At 36.4% G+C, this 22,587-nt stretch overlaps 2 protein-coding genes and 1 non-coding gene across 5 annotated transcripts; 2 read left to right on the top strand and 1 right to left on the bottom strand.

Annotated features, from left to right (window-relative positions):
• Nucleotides 1-2,752: 2,752 nt before the first annotated feature.
• Nucleotides 2,753-2,825, top strand: TRNAT-UGU (transfer RNA threonine (anticodon UGU)). The gene has a single exon. It is a non-coding gene; the product is annotated as a tRNA-Thr (tRNA).
• Nucleotides 2,826-3,720: 895 nt separating this feature from the next.
• Nucleotides 3,721-10,556, top strand: LOC136206173 (ubiquitin-activating enzyme E1 2-like). 3 transcript variants are annotated; one of them, XM_065997124.1, is made up of 7 exons: nucleotides 3,721-3,995; nucleotides 4,273-4,670; nucleotides 4,953-5,170; nucleotides 5,582-6,376; nucleotides 6,597-7,465; nucleotides 7,567-7,999; nucleotides 9,728-10,556. In XM_065997124.1, the coding sequence occupies exons 2-7, from the start codon at nucleotides 4,289-4,291 to the stop codon at nucleotides 10,322-10,324; spliced, it is 3,294 nt and encodes a 1,097-aa protein (XP_065853196.1). In that variant the 5' UTR covers nucleotides 3,721-3,995; nucleotides 4,273-4,288; the 3' UTR covers nucleotides 10,325-10,556. The 3 variants fall into 3 exon arrangements, with proteins under 3 accessions (XP_065853196.1, XP_065853195.1, XP_065853194.1); XM_065997123.1 differs by having other exon boundaries at nucleotides 4,276-4,670; XM_065997122.1 differs by lacking the exon at nucleotides 3,721-3,995 and having other exon boundaries at nucleotides 4,002-4,670.
• An 863-nt stretch (nucleotides 10,557-11,419) lies between these two features.
• On the bottom strand, nucleotides 11,420-12,977 carry LOC136206236 (protein NODULATION SIGNALING PATHWAY 2-like). Its single transcript, XM_065997206.1, has one exon. It carries the CDS (start codon nucleotides 12,954-12,956, stop codon nucleotides 11,523-11,525), a length of 1,434 nt encoding a protein of 477 aa, XP_065853278.1. The 5' UTR covers nucleotides 12,957-12,977; the 3' UTR covers nucleotides 11,420-11,522.
• Nucleotides 12,978-22,587: the final 9,610 nt, after the last annotated feature.

The raw sequence follows: 22,587 nt of genomic DNA on the forward strand, positions 1-22,587 counted from the left end.
GCTCGGCGAGCTGCCCTGCGAGAATCAGTCAAAAGACTGATTCCTGGCCCCACAAAGACACAATTGACCCCACGAATTCCCACCTGCAAAAGGATACGAATTAGGTCAGAAAGAGAGCCCGAACCGCGTCTATAAATAGGAATTTCCAATTGTAAATTAGATATCTTTCATTATTGTAATTTTCTTAGCTTTCCCCCTTGAAAAATCCTCTCCACCTCCTCCATCTCCTTCAACCTCCATTGAAGAACTTCCGAAGCTCCATCCATCGAGGATTATTCAAGGTCCGTCCTTAAGACCTAGGAAGCCGGCTGCAGGGTAGACAGGTTCCCTGAAAGGGATTTTCTTATCACCTTTTATCTTGCTATGTTTGTACCCTTTGATACACTCTATGAATCCTAGGCTAATTGTATCCCGTGACAATGTTCTTCGTCTTTAATAATATTTTAGCTCTTATTTTGTTCTATGATTTATTTATTTAATCTTTGTCTTACGCTTTATTCAATTGGTTTAACTCATTCAAAAGCCCCAAAATCTAGTAGGCACATATTGTGAGCTGAATCTGACCTAGTTAGAGCCTAGGAGATTGACGACCTCTTAGTTGATTAAACCCAAATTGCTGAGCCTTAAACCTAGTTTCGGCCTTACAAGGGAATCACACACTAGGGACTTCAAGAGGGTAAGTAGGGTTAATCGCCTTGAATACAAGTGACTTAGATTAGGTTTTTAATCTATTGACCTAATAACCTAACTTCATTATTATCGTTCATACCATGTTCCTTCGGGGAATTGCATTAGTGAAAGATCACCTAGGAGTAGTTTAACTTAATTAGGAGTAGAATAACTTAATTAGGAGTAGAATAACTTAGTTCGAATTAGTATAACTTAGCTAGGAGTAGAATAATTCAACTAGGAGTAGATTAACTTAATCAAAACAAACTCAAAACCCACACAGCCTAGATAACACCTGAGACCAAGTAGCTCGATACTTGCAGGAATAAATCCCGTGGATTCGATACCTGGACTTTCTAGATTTTATTACTTGATAACGATGGGGTACACTTATCCCTTAGTGAGCCTTGCGGTACCGAACGCCGTGAGGTGCATCAAGTTTTTGGCGCCGTTGCTGGGGATTTATTTCTTCTGCAATATCAAACCAAAGGTCGATTTGTTAGTTTAGGCATTCCTTTGTGAATATCCTTTGTTTATATCGTTTATACCTGTTTATATATAATTCTTTATAACTTCTATACTTGTTCATATCTTTTGTACTTGTTCATAACTGTATACTTTTACTTATCAACTTTTGTGCTAGAACTTCACTTTTTCTCAGCATTCTCTGATCAATGAATTGACAAGAAAGAGTCGAGTGGCAAGCTCAAAAGTTTACTATCCCATCAAGACAATACATTCATGCCCTGGAGAATGAGGCTCCCAATCCCTCCATGGCCGAGTTAAATAAGAAAATGGATATCTTGATGGCGAAACTGAGCCTCAACACCAATGAAAGTGTAAGTTTTGTGGGTAATCACCAAAGGTATAATTCTAACCCCAATTCTTACAGCTTTTATGGTAGTGATTGGAGGAGACCTCAACACTCAAATCTGTCCTACGGGAACCCTAACATGTTGAGGCCTCCAAATAGGTTTGTTAATGAGCACAGGGAAAACGAATTGGGAGTGTTTCCTTACGAACAAACAAGCCAGGTTTCTCCACAACCCTCTAGTTCACAAGATGAGGTGCTGTCCCTTTTGAAAGGAATATCAGCCCGACTTATAATCAATGAGAAGGTTTGCAAGGACTTGAGCAACCAATTGGCTCAAATAAACCATGAGATGCAAGAGCAATCCTGAGATGCTCTCCCAAGCATAAAGGAAAACATAGAAATCCCATAAAGGGAATCAGCTCAAGCCATCTCTTTGAGGAATGACAAAAATGTAGCACCAAGTCTAATGCCATAGCTCGACTCATCTCTATTTTGCACGAACATATAATCGGAACCATATAAACTTTCACCCATATTATCACATACAACTCTCTTATTTTATAACCAACAACAACAAAGCCTTAGTCCTGAAATGATTCGGGGTCGGCTAACATGAACCATCATATAAAACCGTGAAATCAAGTCGTGTCGGCGATACAAATTCTCTCATTCCACTCTTTCCTATCCACTACCATATTTTCCTCAATCCCCAATAAACTCATATCACTCTCGATCACCCTCCTCCAAGTTTGCTTAGGTCTTCCCCTACCCTTCACCACTACATCCCTTTGCCACTCTTCAGTCCTCCTAACCGGCGCATCAAACGCTCTTCATCTTACATGGCCAAACCACCTTAGTCGGTTTTCCCTCATTTTATTCTCAATAGATGTAACCCTACTTTTGTCCTAATTATTTCATTACTCACCCGATCCTTTCTCGTATGACCACACATCCATTTCAACATACGCATCTCCGCCACCGACATCTTATGAGTGTGACAACGCGAAAGAATCATCCTCAGAAAACAAGCATCACGGATGGTTATGGTTGAGCTCAAGCGAAGCACCCTGAGAGCAAGAAGTTCGGTTCGAAAAATTCTGCCAAAGCCTCTCAGTCTACTTGAATACTCGAAGGATCGATTTTTTTTTCTTTTTTTATTTTTTTTCGTTATTCATAATTAAAAAGAATAAAAAAAGAAAAAAAAAAGTTAATAGCCAAGATTCCATTAGTTTATTAAATTCCTATGCATGTACAATTTCTGTTATGTGAGCCCGCTTAGCTCAGAGGTTAGAGCATCGCATTTGTAATGCGATGGTCATCGGTTCGACTCCGATAGCTGGCTTTTCTCTATTTGTTTGATTTTTTACATGATTGATAATGTTTTTTTGAGATCAAAAAATATTGAAAAGGCTACTTTTCCCTTTCACTGTCCAACGCTCCATACCATATGACAGTGCTGGTCTGATTACCGTGCGGTAGAATTTTTTCTTCAATCTATTTGGCATACCGGGGTCACAAAGGAAACCCGTAGCACTCTTCCACTTCGCCCAACCAGATTTAATCCTATGAGCAACATCTCCATCTATTTCTCTATCCGTTTGGATAATAGATCCTAAATACCGAAAGCAATCCGATGCCTGAACAACTCTCCCATCTAGGGTGATTGTCCATTCCTCCCTACTCCTATCGCCGCTAAACTTACGCTCCAAATATGCATGAACAACTCTCTTATTTTATAACCATTTAAACAAAAAGTAAAATTTTGATTAATGATAAAACTGATTTTTTTTTTTTTTTTTTTTTTTTTACTTACAAACGTTAGGCATGTTAAAATGGTCCCAAAATTAAGCTTATGATTTTTTATGGTCTTAAGGATTGAGCCTTTAATCTTGTGTTTTTCTTCATTCATTAAACCTTTTAACTTTAATTTTCACACATATTGAATCCCTCACTAACAGTTTCTTAGCTAAACTTCTAGTAAAGTGTTCAATTTGTGTAAAAATTAAAAATGAGAAACTTAATTCTTACTAATTAATTGGTTTGAATGGTTAATAACTTAAAATCGTTTAAACTAGATGATTAGACCTCTTTACCTCTTTACCAATACATGTTTGACTAGGAAAACACTAAATAAGCTTAAACATGTGATTTTACCCGAAAGCTCTTTGGTAAAGAGAGCCAATATTAAAATTGAGAGGAGAGGAGAGGAGAGGAGAGGACAGGACCAAGGCACGCCACGAAACCAAATAGGGAGTGAGAGAGGTGATAGTAGTGGCATACATAGAAAACCTTGTTTTTCGGCCCACGCCAGCCCCTTCCCTTGCTTTTATCATTTCTTACTCTGCCCTGCCAACCAAGAGAGAGAGAGAGATATGAAATGAAACCCACCGATTTCAACCCCTGCCCTTAAATCTCATCAAACCCTAACCCTTTAACCCTACAATCCTCTGATTCCTCTATATCTCTCTACTTCTCTTCCGCGATTGCTCTCTTTCTTTCCTTGTTCTACTCGGTATCTACCTCTGTCCCTTTCTTTACTAGCATTCTATTCTATCCTTTCACTTCTTTCTTTCTTCTTCTTTAGTTTTTCTCTTGTTTTCCTTCTCATCATATAACATAGCAAATGGAGTTTTTTTCATGACTTTGCGTTGTTTTTAAGCTTCTCTCTTTCTAAAATCATTTTCTGAAGAACCATCATCATCATCATTTTCATCTTAGATTTTATTTTATGTAAACGGATTAATTTTAATTTATTGGTTATCTTGACGGAAAATGAAATTGGAAATTAGCAGTTTGCCGCACTATATGCTTCCTAGCAAGAGAGCTGGTGGAGGAGAGGTTGTTGTTGAAGAAGACGGACCAATCTGCACTACCACCGAATCTCTAACTAAGAAGCCCCGCATCGATTCCTTCGCCTCGGCTGCGGCCACTGCCAGATCGCCCTCTACCACGGGGAACTCTAACAGTACCGGTAGCAACATAAACAACATTACTAATAACAGCAACAACAATCGTACTACCAACAACATCCAATCGCCGATCATGACTTTTGGTAACGGGACCTCGCAGGACATTGATGAAGATCTCCACAGCCGTCAGCTTGCCGTGTATGGCCGCGAGACTATGCGCCGGCTCTTTGCTTCTAACATTCTCATATCGGGAATGCAAGGCCTCGGTGCTGAGATTGGTATGTAGTATAATGATCCGATTATTACTGGATGGGATACTTTTTGCTTATCCGCAGCTGAAAATTATTTTGATGCTACATTTAATCTACCTTTTTTCATAAAGCTAAACAGTAAGTTGAATGCTTGTTTAGCTGGATACTAGTGTTTGTGGGATTGTAGTTGGACTCGAAATAATCTTTAGCTGGACAATAACGAACACATGCTAATTATGCAAGGATCATGTAGTCCATTTTTGAAAGGAAACTCATATTTAGGGAAATCGGTTGTTTTGTTTCTTGCAGCAAAGAACCTGATTCTTGCCGGGGTTAAGTCCGTGACCTTGCACGATGAAGGAGTTGTTGAACTGTGGGACTTGTCCAGCAATTTTATTTTTGCTGAAGATGATGTGGGAAAGAATCGTGCCCTTGCTTCTATCCAAAAGCTGCAAGAACTGAATAACTCTGTTATGATTTCTACTTTAACTACTGAATTGACCAAGGAACAACTGGCTGATTTTCAGGTACTCGTTCCTGGTTTTTTTGGTGCTAATTTAATAACATTGGTGCTGTTTTATTCTTTCTTGACGATTTTTCAGTTGTTACTCTTGGTGGTTAAAAGATGTAGTCTTGGTTCTGATATCCTTGCTTTTGTTCCTTATTTGAAAAGGGTTGTAATATTATTTATTGCACATTTAGTGTTTGGTTATCATTGTCAAGATATATTAATAATTGTTGCAGATGTTTCAATACTCTTTCAAATGCTGCCCACTAATGAATAATATGCTTATAAATGCATGTGCTTTTATACTTGTATCCTTTTGAAGTTATTTTTATTATGATGTAATAACTTTGGCGTGTTTTTCATACTTGTATCCTTTTGAAGTTATTTTTATTATGATGTAATAACTTTGGCGTGTTTTTCTGATTATCAGGCTGTAGTCTTCACTAACATCAGCTTAGAGAAAGCAACTGAATTTGACGACTACTGCCACAATCACCAACCTCCTATTGCTTTTATAAAATCTGAAGTTCGGGGTCTTTTTGGTAGTGTATTTTGTGACTTTGGTCCTAACTTTACAGTGCTCGATGTTGATGGTGAAGACCCACATACAGGCATAATTGCGTCCATCAGCAATGATAATCCTGCTCTTGTGGCCTGTGTGGATGATGAGAGGCTTGAGTTTCAAGATGGGGATTTGGTTGTGTTTTCTGAAGTTAAGGGGATGACAGAACTGAATGATGGAAAGCCAAGAAAGGTTAAAAATTCAAGACCCTACTCATTTCAAATTGAGGAAGACACCACAAATTATGGTCCATATGCTAGAGGTGGTATTGTGACACAAGTGAAGCAACCTAAGGTCTTGAACTTTAAGCCATTGCGTGAGGCACTTAAGGATCCAGGAGATTTCCTCCTTAGCGACTTTGCCAAGTTTGAGCGTCCACCTGTGTTACATTTGGCATTTCAGGCGTTAGATAAATTTATTTCTGAATTAGGCCGCTTTCCAGTTGCTGGATCAGAAGAGGATGCTCAAAAATTTATTTCTGTGTTCACCAGAATCAATGATAGCTTAACAGAGGGGAGGGTTGAGGAGGTTGATGAAAAAATTCTTCATCATTTTGCATATGGTGCCAGAGCTGTGCTGAATCCCATGGCTGCTATGTTTGGTGGTATTGTCGGACAGGAAGTAATGAAAGCATGCTCTGGGAAATTCCATCCTCTCTATCAGGTATTCAATAAAGCTAGGTATTTGTCCTTAATGAGTTGATTAATTGGTTGGATTATGTCTAATCTACTGGAAGATTTCCCCTGTATAACTCAGTATATATTTTTGTGATTTTTTTGGTCAACTTACCTACTAGTCTCAAATCTATTTATCTCTGTGATATGTCATTTATGCATACATATGACCTTGCTAATATGCCTTTTTCCCGGTTTTGTATGGACAGTTTTTCTACTTTGACTCAGTTGAGTCCCTTCCCACAGAACCTTTGGAGCCCCATGACCTGAAGCCTGTAAATAGTCGTTATGATGCACAAATTTCAGTTTTTGGATTAAAGCTTCAGAAGAAGCTGGAACAGGCTAACATTTTTATGGTCGGATCTGGTGCCCTTGGGTGCGAATTCTTGAAAAATTTGGCTCTGATGGGGGTCTCTTGTGCCGAGGGAGGAACACTTACAATTACTGATGATGATGTCATTGAAAAGAGTAATCTAAGCAGGCAGTTTCTCTTTCGGGACTGGAACATTGGGCAGGCAAAATCAACAGTTGCTGCTTCAGCTGCTGCTTTGATTAATCCTCGCATCAATATTGAAGCACTTCAGAATCGTGCTAGTCCTGAGACTGAGAATGTGTTTGATGATGCATTCTGGGAGAATCTGCATGTTGTTGTAAATGCTCTTGATAATGTGAATGCTCGGCTTTACATTGATGGAAGATGCTTATATTTCCAAAAGCCCCTTCTCGAGTCGGGAACCTTAGGGGCCAAGTGCAACACTCAGATGGTCATTCCTCACCTGACTGAAAATTATGGCGCTTCTCGGGACCCACCTGAAAAACAAGCACCTATGTGCACAGTTCACTCCTTCCCACACAACATTGATCACTGCTTGACATGGGCTCGGTCGGAGTTTGAGGGCTTACTCGAGAAGACACCTGCTGAAGTTAATGCCTACCTGAAAAGTCCGAAGGAATACTTGTCTGCAATGAAGAATTCTGGTGATGCACAGGCGAAGGATAACTTGGAGCGTGTTATTGAGTGTCTTGACAAGGAAAAATGCGCCGACCTTCAGGACTGTATCAGCTGGGCTCGCCTGAAGTACTATTTTTTTCTTCTTCATTTCTCACATTTTTCTGTTGTTCATATTTTAGTTTTACCTTTGATTAACTAGGCTTTTGATGGTATATTTCTTATGTCAGATTTGAAGACTATTTTGCTAACCGTGTGAAGCAATTGACATTCACATTTCCCGAGGATGCAACAACCAGTAATGGCACACCTTTCTGGTCTGCTCCAAAGCGCTTCCCCCGCCCGCTCCAATTTTCAACTGATGATGTGAGTCATCTACATTTCATTATGGCAGCATCCATCCTCCGAGCTGAAGTTTTTGGCATTCCAGTTTCTGATTGGGTTAAGTCTCCGAAGAAGTTGGCTGATGCTGTTAACAACGTGATTGTCCCTGATTTCCGGCCGCAGGAGAATGTGAAGATTGAGACTGATGAGAAAGCCACAAGCATGCCTAGTTCAACAGCTGACGAGGCTGCAGCTATTGACGAGTTGACCTTGAAGCTAGAAAAATGCTGTGGGCACTTGTTGCCTGGCTTCAGGATGAACCCTATTCAGTTTGAGAAGGTTTGTTCCTATTCTTTGAGTTGAACTATTATACGTCAAGTGTTACAAGGGTCTGTTCTTTTTGACTGAAATAAAATTAAATTAACTGAACTGAATGCTACTGAACTGAAGGTTTGTTCCTATTCTTTGAGTTGAACTATTATACGTCAAGTGTTACAAGGGTCTGTTCTTTTTGACTGAAATAAAATTAAATTAACTGAACTGAATGCTACTGAACTGCACCAAATAATTATAATTATAATAAATAATGATGAATTATATATAAATAACACTAAATTACAAATTATATATATTTTTTTTAAATGAAAGGCGGGAAGCTAGAAAACTAAGCGGATAATATTATATAATAAATAATACTAAATTATAAATAATTATAATTATAAATAATAATAAATTATATATAAATAATTATAATAAATAATGATGAATTATATATAAACAACACTAAATTATAAATTATATATATATTTTTTTTAAATGAAAGGCGGGAAGCTAGAAAACTAAGCGGATAAATTATAAATTATATATAAATAGTTATAATTATAATAAATAATGATGAATTATATATAAATAATACTAAATTATAAATTATAATAAATAATTATAATTATAATAAATAATTATAATTATAATAAATAATGATAAATTACTGAACTAAATGCTACTTAACTTAACTGAATGCTATCGAACTTACTTATACTGAAATTAAGTAAAAAAGAACAGGGCCTAGAAGGGTTCAACTTCCATTATTTATTGCTAGGCTACCTTTTTTTTTTTTGTTATTGTATATGTATGTTGTTGGAAATGAAGGATTACGTCTTCCATACAAGGTTGCTTATTCTTGGTCACTGGATTTGCTTACCCTTGTCGAATTTGTATGTGTTAGGTTGTTGATAATATATTCAAGTTGTGAACTGTAAAGAGTTTCTCTAATAGCTCTCTTAGTTTAAAGAAAGCTTGCAAGCCTATTAAGAACTGCTGCCAACCTAATTTATCTTGCCTTTTACTAAGGCAGACATGTAGCGTTGAATTGTATTCAGATCCTTCAAACTTAGGGCGTTTATAAAGTTTAGCCCCTCTTTTTGTTAACTAAAAAATGCTCGAATTTCACGTAAGTGTAATAGAAAATCCAATATTGACAAGAAGCTGGCAAAATACCGATTTATGATCTATGCCAACATAAAATAATGTAAAATACCTATAATTCCCCTAATATATTTTATTCTTAATGTAAAAAGAATAATTTAATATTAAGAGTAAAAAAGGTATTTTCACTAAATTTTATGTTGTCAATGATCATACATCGGCCAAATATGTTGTCAAAGTTGTTCATTCAAATTTCAACTTTTCTGTTACACTTAAGTAAACTTTGAGATTTTTTTTTTTGTTGTAAAATGAAGTTGAGGGGTTAAACTAAGAAAATGACCTAAGTTGGAGAGCCATGAATGTGTGATTTACCCATTGTGTAGCAACGAAACTAGTATAATGTGTTGTGCATATCACTATTCAAATAATGGACATGCATTGCAATATTTTCATGCAGTCCAATGTAAGAGAGATTATTTATTATTATTATTATTATTTTAAAAAATGGTTCTGCTCTGTGCATGTTTCATTTTATTATTCTTGGAATTAATACATTGTTAATGTGAATGCTATAAATTTTATTTATGAAACTTAAACCTCCTGCTTTATCTTTTCTTTGATCACTTTCCATTTTCTGTGCAGGATGATGACACAAATTATCATATGGACTTGATAGCTGGGCTTGCAAATATGAGGGCAAGAAATTATGGCATCCCTGAAGTTGACAAGCTCAAGGCGAAATTCATTGCTGGTCGGATAATCCCAGCAATAGCGACCTCAACTGCTATGGCAACTGGCCTTGTTTGTTTGGAGCTGTACAAGGTTTTAGATGGAGGACACAAAGTGGAGGATTACAAAAACAGCTTTGCTAACCTCGCGCTTCCTCTGTTCTCTATGGCTGAGCCAGTTCCGCCTAAGGTAATCAAGCATCAAGATATGAACTGGACAGTGTGGGATAGGTGGATTATGAAAGACAATCCAACCTTGAGAGATCTTCTCGAGTGGCTACAAAAGAAGGGCTTAAATGCATATAGCATTTCGTATGCAAGTTGTCTGCTCTTTAACAGCATGTTCCCTAGGCACAAAGAACGAATGGACAAAAAGATGGTTGACCTGGCTAGGGATGTGGGCAAAGCGGAATTGCCTGCTTACCGACGACATTTTGATGTGGTGGTTGCTTGTGAGGATGATGAAGACAATGATATTGATATTCCTCAAATTTCTATTTACTTCAGGTAGGTTTTTAGCCCCTGAACAAGCAAATGCATTCCATACATCTATAGGTTGGGAGCTGAGTGCTATAACCCTTTCTTTACAAAAAGAATGAGGTAGTATTCTATCGTACTATTTATATTAATTACAAAGCTGTACTAATTTAATGTTGGTTTGTACTCCATCGTGTTTATTGTTAATTTTCTTTGGTTGGTGAAAATAATCTATCCAATTATACTCCCATAGATTTGCTTTGCGATATTCCTTTTCCCAGATTCATTTCGTCTTTGATTTGGTAAAATTGCAGTAGGCCTTTAACTTTATAGTTAAAGTGATGAACCATGACAACTTTATTTTTTTTTAATAGAAGTTTTGTTGATTTTGAATGCAAATTGAAAACTTTATTTATGTATTAATTGTGTAACAATTCTTTATCTTTTGTTTTTGACATTGAAAGTTAATATAATAGACATGAGTATGGGATATTAAGACTGATGCTTAAAGGCATATCAGTCCCTGTACTTTGTTCTAAATGTCATGCATTGAGTTTCAAATTCCGAAAAATGAAAAAGTGCTTCGTCAATCTTACAAATGGTTTGTAGATCACATTTATGTGTTTGAACCTCCATCTTCTGGACAGTTAGATGTTTCTCATTAATCACTAATTATAGGTTTGTGTTTTGCTGTACCTTCCTCGTCCAGTGTGAAGTTCAATACTGATTAGTGTCTCTTTAGTTTTGTTCAGTCAACTTAATCAAACAAGCCATTATTCATTATTCAGACAATACAATACATACTATTGCCGGTTTGCATGGACCATCTTTTGTTTCTTCAGATAATCCTCTTTTTTCTGGCAGCCCGTGTTTCTAACCTATGTTGTATGGAAACTCCTTTGTGTTTTGTGTCTATTTCGGAAATAAAAACTCTCGGGAAACTAGTGCGACACGTTTCCAATTATGAACATCATTCTCTTTAATTAGAAATTCTCTTTAATTAATGACAATTTTTATTCACAATTTCTATTTATCATTGTAAAAATCAACTGTAAAGTCTTAATATCAATTTATTATTATTAATATCTATAAATATGTCCTTATATTTTTTATCAATTTATTAGAAATAAGTTTCTAACAAGTTGTCACTCCAAATATAGAAAAAATGTATAATTTGTATCTCAATATTTATATATTTACAGTGAAAGAATCTTTTACAGGTGGGAATATTTTTAATTTGTCCAAGCAGAAAGTTTGACTAATACATGTCCTCTCCATTGGAGAGTCATCTCATTGTTTAATTCTCCTCCGATTCTGACATCATAGAAACTCTGGGCCCCTTTGACCATCTCTCTAGCTTCTTCCAAGGTCTCTCTAGTTAGTGTGCAACCTTCCAGGCGCATTTGGGTCTTTAGACTGGCGCATTCCTTCATCTCCATCCAACTCTGCAACCACTCTTGAGACGAAAGAAAAGGTGCTACAAACAGAGACTCCAGGCCAATTCTTGCTTCTGCTAAATGGAGTGGAAAACTATACTCCATTGATTCAAGTATAGCTTGATAATGTCTGATTTTTCCTTGGAAAAACGACCCAAAACCTGAGCAATTCCTCAATGTTTCCCAGTCATCTCCATCTCCATCTCCAAATGTTATGATACCTCTTCTGTTAACAGAATTGTTTATGAGCTGTTGAGCTATATTTATAAACTCTTGAACCGACTTCCGACTTGTTACCCTCCCCATATGAGGTAGTCCTACCATACAATTAAAGGCTAACCATTCTCTTTTCGTTGTGCTTTTTATCTCAGTGACCAAATCTTCTAGTGGTATCTCCACCACCTTCAAGTTTAGACCATAGCTTCTTCCATGCTCCATTAGTCTCCTTTTGGCCTCCTCGAAACTCCACCTCTCATTCTTCCATTTGATTGCTGTGAGTTTGACACTCTTTTTTAGCCTTGCCGCGGCCTCCAAGACTTGAGGCCATTGAACACCTTCGCCCATGTCAAAGTCAACTATGTGCAGTGTCTCAGCATCAGCTGGCATAGCTTCAAGAATTAATGAATTAGAACCCAAGTGTGCATATCTTCCATAAGGGAAGATTTGGTAAAATGCCCTGAAAGCCGCCTCGAAATTCTTTTGAGATTCTTGTTTCAGATAATCTCCATGTTGCTTTTCAAAATCCTCAGATAAATTGAACGCTAGACGTAACAAAGGTTCGCCTACCAAGCTAACTTTCTCCCCAACACATTTCATTATCACTTGTGCAAGCTCAATTTGCCCATTTTCCATGGCTTCTCCGCAAGCTTTTAGGAGATGAAGGATGCTTAATTCTGTCTCAATTTCCATTTCACCTCCTGGTATGTTTAGTTCAACCGATCCTCCATTAGATTTTAAAGAAGGAGTAGGACTCCATCCTTCATCAGATGAACAAGGAAAAGAACTTGTTTCGCTTTCATTGAATTTCACGTACTCAAACTCCATTTCTCCGTTAAAATTAGGCTCAGATCCTTCTGTATCAAGCAAAAAGTCGTCCACTGATAACAAGGCTTGGTCTAAACAGGAATCTTCTTCCGGAGTAGAAAATGAAGAAGAAGAGAGTTCAAGATTTGAATAGATGACATCGTAGAATGGCCATGAAGGCTGGAAAATAAGTTGTTGAGGCTCCATTAGAATGAATGAATGATTTTTTATGATATGATAAGTTTGTATTTATATTACAAAAATATGATAATTATCAATAATTACAAGTCCCTTTCAAAGGAGTTCTATCCTACCAAGTTCCCATTTTTTTCTCCTACCTTCTCTTGGCATTTTCTTGGAAGAATATATAATCCATTTCCATGCATATATATTCATATATTAGTGTTCAAACTACAATATTTAATTCAAGAAATTTTCAAAGTAAATATCCAGTTTCTAAGGAATTGTGTGATTTTACAAATTTGAGAAATTAATTGTATATATTACCCATGTAAATTTTTTGCAAGGTGGATCTCAATCTCGATCTCCTTCGCCTCCTACGTAATCGAGAGGTGCCGTCTAACCGGTATAAGCACTCCGATGCTTAAGTCAGTTTCTCTTTTAAAAATGAAGAAGAAGAAAAAGGAGACTAGGATTGTTAGCATATTGATTCCCTTAAACACTGTATAGGATGTTATGACCTCTGCTAGGGATTTGAGGTGTCATTCTTTCATACCAAGCTAGAATTTTCAATAGAGTGATATTCACTTAGTATATTAATACTTCTTTTAGAAAGGTCTTGCTATACTTAGACAATATATATAAAATGGTCCTTGGGCCCAATCTGTATCCCGGCTCACTAAATTCAGAATACAATCATCTCTACGGAGGAGTTAAACTCAACTCACATACGCATATATCTCAACACATGTGCTTCCGGCTCACAATATTCGGATAGCACTCTCAACTTGGACCATTTCACATATCCATCTAAGCAAGCTCATATTCATTTCTTATCCAACCATTATCCAGTTCAAGTATGTGCACATGGCTCAACATGCCGTATTTACTCATAACACTGCAACATACTCAATCATATCACTTTAGTATCAACCACAATGTATCACAAACACTCAAACATTATCCACATCAGATTCAACAACATGTCACACTCAACAAGTTACAAGGCACAATACATCCATACACATATATAAGCAATATGCTTACCGTCGCACTTGGTTCGATCTATTCAACACGATCGGGTGTGCATTCAATTGCACCTTGCCCTCCTAATGTCACATAACATTGATACAATTAGCCTTAACATAAACTTAATGGAAATATAAACTAAGGAATGCTATATGATTTACAAGACACTAATGCCACAAAGTTCATGCAATCTAATCCTTTTGTCTTAGATCATCACATGACCTACTTGCACACATTCTGCCATAAATTTCTCTATATGAATCCAAATGCCCTGATTATTGAACCTACTGAAACTAGACATATATGGGTAGAACATATCCAAAATTCACATTAATATCACTTCTACACAATATATGGCATGCAAAATGATTATGTTCTGTTTCCAGCCAAGAAACAGACTACCCAGCTTTGCATCTACCATAATGCACTCAACCTAGCTCACACTAAGCACAATGGATTGCCAAATCCTTTTACATACATATACTTAAAGTAGTTAGGAACACTTTTGTATAAATAAACTTTCTCAAATTCGGACTCTAAGATCCTCAAAATGCTACATCAACATGGCTGCCTCACATGACATTCAATTTCGAGGCAGTCATGATCCATCTAGGTTTTCTTCCTCTATATATGGAATTAAAGTCCCATATTTTACAGAGGGTTTCATAACACATATAGGAACATAGTTTATTCTTTATGTATCTTCAAATTAGAACAATATCAATATGAAAAACAGGTTCCAAAATGACTGAAAGCAGTACCCTAGATTTCTGTTTAGGGCATTTGATACATATCTTTCATTTGGACAGCCTAAAACCAATTCAAACAACACCAAAACTCACAAAACTCAATAATAACTCATCCACAACAACTCCTATCATCATATCTAGGTATTTCATAATCTCAAACTCATAGAAAACAAGCTAAAACAGCATACTAACCTTCAAGTTGTGTCTATCACCTAGTATGCTTCCTAACTTTACTTGTTTGGCTTGACAATGGAAGAAATTGGAAGAGTTTTCTTTGGAAGATGTTAGGGTATGAAAAGGGAAAGTTTGCTGAAGCTTTGGTCGAAATTGTGGCTGGAAAGCATAAAGAATGACGCACCGGCAATGTCAGTCCATTCTCATCTAGGCATTTTGGATGTACTTTTGTTTTGTAAATCCTCTATGTAGGATAATGACTTAAATGTGTATTGTAAATTGTAAATTCTTTCTCTTATGTATAATATGTAAAGTTTATATGAGATTGAAGTTTATATGATTGAGAATTGAAAGCATGTCTATAACTGGTATTGGTTGAGATATAATGTGATCCAAGTGAGGGGGTTACAATTACCTTTCCTTTATTGTGTTCACACCAGCATCCAATAGACATATGACTGTATCCGCATCTTAGATTCTCGACCCTTAGTGATACTAGGCGACTCCACTTTGATATATGGTCGTATGTATAGATCTTAGGTATGAGTCTGTTCAGTCGACGCATGTTTGTCTTGTTCGGGCCTTCTGTGAGTCTCTTCAAAACGTTCTACTAGAGGCGTTCTTCACCTCTTAAAGAATGATTATCTGCTTGTTGTTAAAAGGACCATTTAATGAGGGTACAACCCTCTTTTAAGGCTTTAAATGAAATCCTCAATTTTCGTACTGTCTCTCAAGGCTAGTCATTTAATGAAAAAATGCACATGTCTTGCAAATGCATAGTGTAAGGCGTGGATGTGAGGGACCGCAAAGTTTTTTTTTTTGGTAAAATGGAGGAGCTATGCCCCGAGGAAAAAAAACAATCAACTAGGTCCGAGTCATCTGAGGAAGACAAGAACCACTAATATTAGAAAGCATAATATCATGGATGCCTACAGGAGGCTCATCACACTCGTCAAGATCCAAAGAGAATCGCCCTATGTAGTTTGTTCATCCAATCTGCTGCACGGTTCCCTTCCTTGAATACATGAATCAATCTCACTTCCCACTCCCGCACATATATCTCACGACATTTAGAAATAAGCCAAGAGGAATGATGCCGGCTTACAACGTCCTCTTTAACCATGCATATGACACCCAGTGAATCTAACTAAAAAATAACCCGTCGGTATCGTCTATCCCATGCAAGTTTAAAACTAAAGAAAAGAACCCATAGTTCTGCCAATACCCATATGCATACCCCTAAATTAACTATATAGCATCCTACCTAACCTCCAACAATCATTGCGGAATACACCTCCAGCCGATGTAGGCTCGGGGTTACCTTTACTCGCACAATCATTATTCAGTTTAATCCACCCAACATCCGGCGGTCTCCAGCCTACCAAGACTTCCATCCTTTCCCCAATGCACATTCTCTACTCAAATAGGAACACGACCCTGTATCCGATAATCTGATCTTGTAAAAATGCAACCTTATTCGGACAGGTATCCCCCGACTGCTCAGAAATCCACGAACATCTCCAACGCCACAACCACCATAGTACCGTGTTGGTCCCTTATAATGTGAGAATTAGTTCCTGGGGGGTTAAGGAACTATTTAAAATTTTTCTCTTTAAAGGCTGACTTGTTTCTTTTAACACTTAAGATTTTTCACTTAATTGTTAGCACAATTATATTGAGTGAGGTCAGAGGCATCTTTAGTTAATCAAAGACTAAGACTGCTTCTAACGTTTAGTCAGGAGATAGCACTTGAAAGTCTATTCATGAGCTCAGAACCAAATCACACAACTCAATATGTATTCAGTTAAGTGTTTTTCTAGGCACAATAAAAATCAAACAGATAAGGATTTAAGGATTAGAGAATGTTACTCAGCAGTTTTATCCTGGTTCGGCCTCCTGCCTACATCCAGTTCCCGGAATCCTTCCGAGCTTTAATCCACTACTGAGCTTTTTTGGATAGAACACAAACCCCCTTATAATAGTCAGTGACTATACAGAGTACCTTCCTCTAGGGGTGTGCATCGGTTCGGTTTAAACCGCATACCGAACCGAACCGAGTGAATTCGGTTTTTTAACAATTCGGTTCGGCATTGGTTTTAATTTTCAGTGTATTTCGGTATTCGATTCGATTCGGTTCGGTTTGACAGAAAATGTAAAAAAACCGAACCGCACCGAATTACACATATTTTATATTTTTATATATATATATATACATATATTTGATTATACAAGTTTACTTTTTTTTATTATTGTTGAGATAATAACTCAATATAGATATATTTTGGAAATATTTCAATTTTTTTTGTTGAGGTAAATTTAATGAGAAAATATAGTGATTTTTATTTGTTATTTGTTATTTTTAACTTAATTCGGGTTGTTTGGTTTAAACCAAACCGAACCGCATATTTCGGTTTGATTTTAATTCAGTTTTACCTATTATTTGGTTCGGTGTCGGTTTTAATTATTTTGATCATTTCGGTATTCGGTTTTTTCAATTCGGTTCGGTTCGGTTTTGTACCGATCCACACCCCTACCTTCCTCTATATCCTATACTCAACACTATTCTACCTCTGAGTGCTAAAACCGAGCAACTCAGATTCGCTTAACAATTTTGTTCTAAATACACAGAACACTTTGATTGATCTAAAATCTAATCTTTTACACAAGAATAAGAATGAGTGTAAGATTGCTTTGCTTTGCTTTGACACAGAACTTCAAGTAGGAATTTGGTCAGCGTTTCGACTTGGTGAAAATCTGTATCGAATGAAGCAAATGAAAGGCCTATTTATAGTGACACCTTGAGCCTTCAGTCATTTCGAAATTCAAAATAACTGTTGGAGGGAAACGGCTCTACTGTCCCTTTCACTCCTTAATGCTCAGTGTCTTCGGGTAATGAGAACGTAGTCTTTTATGTCTTGATCAGTAAGCGTCGGGTTGTCTCTTCATTTATGGTAAAGATTCCTGGACAGCGGAACGACAACTGTTCTAGCTCAACTGAAGCTTTTCTCATTTGGGTAGCTTTTGTCTCCACGTTTGCTAAGTCAACTTTTGCTTTGTCTGTTGTCCGTTTAACTCAGTGACTTTGTTGTGAAGCAATTAGCAAGCCTTCTGGATCATTCTTCTTGCTAGGCTGAGTTGGTTCATAAGCTTTGGATCTGTTTTGACTTTGCTTGGGTCTTGTCCTTGCTTAATGGGCTTTGGGCTTTGTTCTTAATGTCTTTTACACTTATGAGTTAAATACTCAAACAACACTTGAACAAACACATTAGTAATAATTAAATCAAAGCATTTAAATTTTAATGTGTTGAAATATTTTATCTTAGGGATTTAATTCTAATTTAAATAATTTTGTCAAATCAAAATCATTGTGGAAATGTGTTTCAACATACCGTTACAAAAGTCACAAGTCAGTCCCTAATCTTCTTCGAATCCTGGGATAAACAGTTCCACCACATCCATTCTTCTAAATTAATGCTAAAGAACATCGTCCTCTCCTCCATCGGAACCTATGGAACCCAAGTCCTTTGGCATGCGAACAATCCCAAACAATGTACAAAATCGACTCAAGTAGACCATAAACTGAGCATCTGCAATCATCACTTAATCGTCGCCAAACCCGATTTACATTGGACAAAACACTGTTCATCAGAATAAGCCAAATGAAAAAGCGGAGCCGTTTCAGAACCTGTAGACTCCATACTTTCTTCCACGATAGGGATTCAACCGAGCCACCCGCCCGAGACTGTGTAAGATGGTAAGTAGACTTAATAGTAAAAATTCCAGAATTCATCAACTTCCATCTCCATGAATCAACAACCTCATTCTCGGGGAAGATAACCATAGACGACAGTCAATAGAGATCAGTCGTTGGCAGAAACATTTTGATTCCATTCCAGTCCCACCCCTCTTTAATTTTCCAATACACTGACATCCTTTGTTCCTTAATGTCATCCGAAAATGGAGAACTATACACATTAGCAAGTGGAGCATCTCCTATCCACGAGTCAGCCTAAAACTGAGTTGTAGCTCCATTAGACACGAGCCTTTCCAATCTCGCTTAAGTAGGGTAGCACTTTTGACAATACATCACTAGATATAACTTGGATTAGATCCTTCCCGGAACCTTTCCAACCCTGAGTAACCTCCTGCATAACATTTTAAAAGAGCTTGTACCCAAAGCGTGTTACCCTCCGCGAGCACTCGTCAGCTGAGTTTTGCGATTAAAGCGAGATTGAAATCTATAGAGTTTCGAATCCCTGAACCACCACAACTTTGAGGGTGGAAAACCGACTCCCAATTCACCAGATGGATCCTATGCTGATTATTAGACCTCTCTAGAGGAAGCACCGATTCAGAAGATCCAGTCGTCGATAGACACTTATAGGTAATAACACTATCTACATGGTATACGTTGGTATCAAAGCTGCCACTACTGTACAATCAACATCATCCATCTAGAAATTAAGAGACATCACGATTTCTACCCGCTCAACCTTGCTTTCTGTTGGGGTTTAGTGTCCTATAGACAATTGTTCTAGGATATAAACCTAATGTAAATGAATTGTTCTTTATGCCATTTGTTTTAATAAAATATGGTTTCATAACTGTATAAAGACAATCTCTTTTAAAGAACTAATAAGTCTAATAAAAGGAAATTCCTGAGTTTATTTAAAGTGATTATAAAGTGTTCATACAAGCATGAAGTGAGACGAAACATTATAATAAACTAATAAACTTAAAGCCACCCCAAGTCAAGTGATATGTTTTGAATAGGGATTGGCATAACACTGTTGAGACTTGCATGTAACAATGTTTTCTGTCGAGACAGAGAGCTGATCTCACAAGCTTCAGATATGCAGATATCTGGACAGTTACATGGATCCAATGAAAGGAGTTCATTAGGATTGGGGACCCGACTTGAGATAACAGGATAGGTAGATTTATCCTTGTCACATGTTCATCTCATTGGTATTAATAGGTATAAGTAATCCTAAGACTCAAAGGAATGTTAATTAGTGATTCTGGATTATGGAATGTGATGCTTTGATCCTGTTGTAACACGATCCATAACAGGGATGACTCTGGGGTGTGTACGGCAGACGTTGGGTATCACAGGAAGTAATTACAGGATAGTTATACATTGGATTGAGCATTTGTCACTCCTGATAAATGGGAGATACGTCCAAGGATCGCTGAAAGACTTAACTCTAAATCCTTGCAAGGTGATAGCTTAAGACTTGAAATGCAGATTTCACTTAACTTATCTAATTGGAGTTAACTCGGCCTATACAAGTAAAATGAATGTCTCGCTATATATGACTTGACATTAGCCATAGTCATAAGATTCTGTTCAAGGATGTAGTTGATGAAGGATCGAATTATACTGTAACTAATACGGAAAGGTCAACGATAGAATCAACCTATCTTCTTATAGCTCTGGGGGAATGTTTCGGATCTGCCAATCACAGTTCGCGTACTCATTCCGTTATACAAAGATTAAATATAATTCTGAGAAAATTCATTTAATGGTTGTATACGGCTAGAAGCAATAAGAACCTAATGGGTCACACATAAGACTTGGAACCCAAAAGAGAAGATGTTAATTAATTGACGGAAGCCCAACTAAGTCCACTAAGGCCCAGTAGCATGGGGGGGGGGGGCGATTTATGTGTTATAAACACAAAAAGGAATTAATTTAATTTAAACAATCATAATTAGATTATGAATTAAATTAATTATATGATAAATAAGTTAGGAGGTTTAATGAGATTAAATTGCTTCTATTATTATCCTATCAATAAGTTATTATTATCTTTATATTTAAATATAATTATAGATAATAACAATAAGAGTTTTATTCTGAATTAAATTCTTATTCAGTAACCTAATTCTATCTGACTAGGGTTTAGATGGAAGAAGCTATATATACCCCCTTTATTGTAAATTTTGACCAGCCCTAGCTATCCCGGAGAGAGTGAATTTCGACCCCCTACTGTAGTGGACCATTGTTCACCGCTTGCTTCTAATCAATCGATTTTCATCTCTTTCTTTTACTCATTGATCTTGTGTTGATTAATTAGAGGCAATCTACTTTGGTTGCTATTATACGGTTGAGTTCTAACTTCGTTTGAATTGTGTTTTTTTTTTGTTTTGTGCTCGTGAACTCGGAGTAAGAGTTGAGGGCACTTCGATTGCAACAGTAGATAGAACATCAAAATGTATTTCCTTCTATCCCCCTTTATATGAAATAACGATTAACGGATCTTGGTTAAAGGAAATAGGTTAAAATTTTATATTTCCGCTGCCAAACGTTTGCCTATTTTTCTTCAGTGGTATCAGAGCCTACGTTAAATCCGTTATTTCATATATGAAAATTAAAAGGTTTTTCAATCAGATTGATTAAGTATTTATTGTTAGGTTAATTAACAAAACTGTTTTGATTAATTAATTCTAAAGATAAATAAGTTTTAGTTAATTGTTAATTAAAATTGATTATGCATATGTTCCTAATTATTTTGGTTGATAATCATTATAACAAAATCTATTAGTTTTATAGTTAGATTGATAAAAGTTAGTTTTATTAATTCTAAAAATAAAACAGAAAATCTTTAAAAGGTTTTCTTATTTTTTGAAAATCGTTTTAAAACCTTTTTAAAACTGATATATATATATATATATATATATTTTATATTTTAAAAAAAATATGAACAGTAGCTCGGGTTGCGTCTGCTGTTCCGCGGTTGCTGCCTCGTGGCAGCAACCGGGTTGCGTCTAGCCGCCGCAAGGCAGCGACGGGCCAGACGCGTGGCTGCTGCCAAACGGCAGCAGCAATGAGTTCGGACCCGTCACGGGCCCGACCCGAGGGCGTATTTGCTTTAAAATTATCTTAAATATATATATATAAGTTTCAGAAATAAATAGTTTTCTATTTTGATTATCGAATAAAAAAATTTATTTAAAAGTTTGTTTTACTTATTTGTAAATCAAAGATGTTAAATGAATTAAAACAAAATAACTGAGATATGCATAACAAAAGTTTTTGTATAGTTGTATTAATCTAATATATAATTGTTACATTTTAATTAGATTAAATATAGAAGATACGGAACTAATAGAATTAAAATTGGATGAAAGTTAATTTGACAAGTTAATGTGATTAACCTAAATATTACATAAATATTTTATTTAATCAACCAATTAAATTTATTTAATTGAGTCTATGTATGTTTGGAGTTATGGACATATTTGAACCCTCTATTTAGTCTTTTGGTATTTTTGAAATAGGACCTACGTGTCCTGCCTGTCTACTATCTATTGTAATTTCTCCTCTCATCTAATTCCCTTTTAGTTACTAATGTGCTTAGTAACCCAATAACCTAGGAATCGCATTGTTGATGTGATTGATTGTATGAATCTACCTAACAAATGAGACTAGCTTGTTGAGTAAACTCAAGGTGAAATTTCAGGAGTTAGGATCCTAGCTCACTAAAGGATTTGTGAAATTCTTCGAATTAATATGGAGGGCTATTAATTTGGCAAAATAGTGGGAGCAATTTAAAATGAATTAAAAGACCTATAATTTTAGATTGATGTACTTTAAAGCAAATGAATAACATACGTTTACTCTTTCTCACTCTCAGGTTAAATTAAAACACTCCTAAAATCATGACTAAAACCAATCTGCAAAATATATTTACCGATAACAA

The sequence above is a fragment of the Euphorbia lathyris genome, chromosome 9 (genome assembly GCF_963576675.1).
Source record: "Euphorbia lathyris chromosome 9, ddEupLath1.1, whole genome shotgun sequence".
NCBI classification, from domain to species: Eukaryota; Viridiplantae; Streptophyta; class Magnoliopsida; order Malpighiales; family Euphorbiaceae; genus Euphorbia; species Euphorbia lathyris.

Bases quoted from the DNA above. Each gene is read 5' to 3' on its own strand.
- LOC136206173 (XM_065997122.1), top strand. From the start codon at position 4,256: ATGAAATTGGAAATTAGCAGTTTGCCGCACTATATGCTTCCTAGCAAG. The intron at 4,671-4,952 runs GTATGTAGTATA...TGTTTCTTGCAG, and splicing joins AGGCCTCGGTGCTGAGATTG to CAAAGAACCTGATTCTTGCC. The intron at 7,466-7,566 runs GTACTATTTTTT...TTCTTATGTCAG, and splicing joins ATCAGCTGGGCTCGCCTGAA to ATTTGAAGACTATTTTGCTA.
- LOC136206236 (XM_065997206.1), bottom strand. From the start codon at position 12,956: ATGGAGCCTCAACAACTTATTTTCCAGCCTTCATGGCCATTCTACGAT.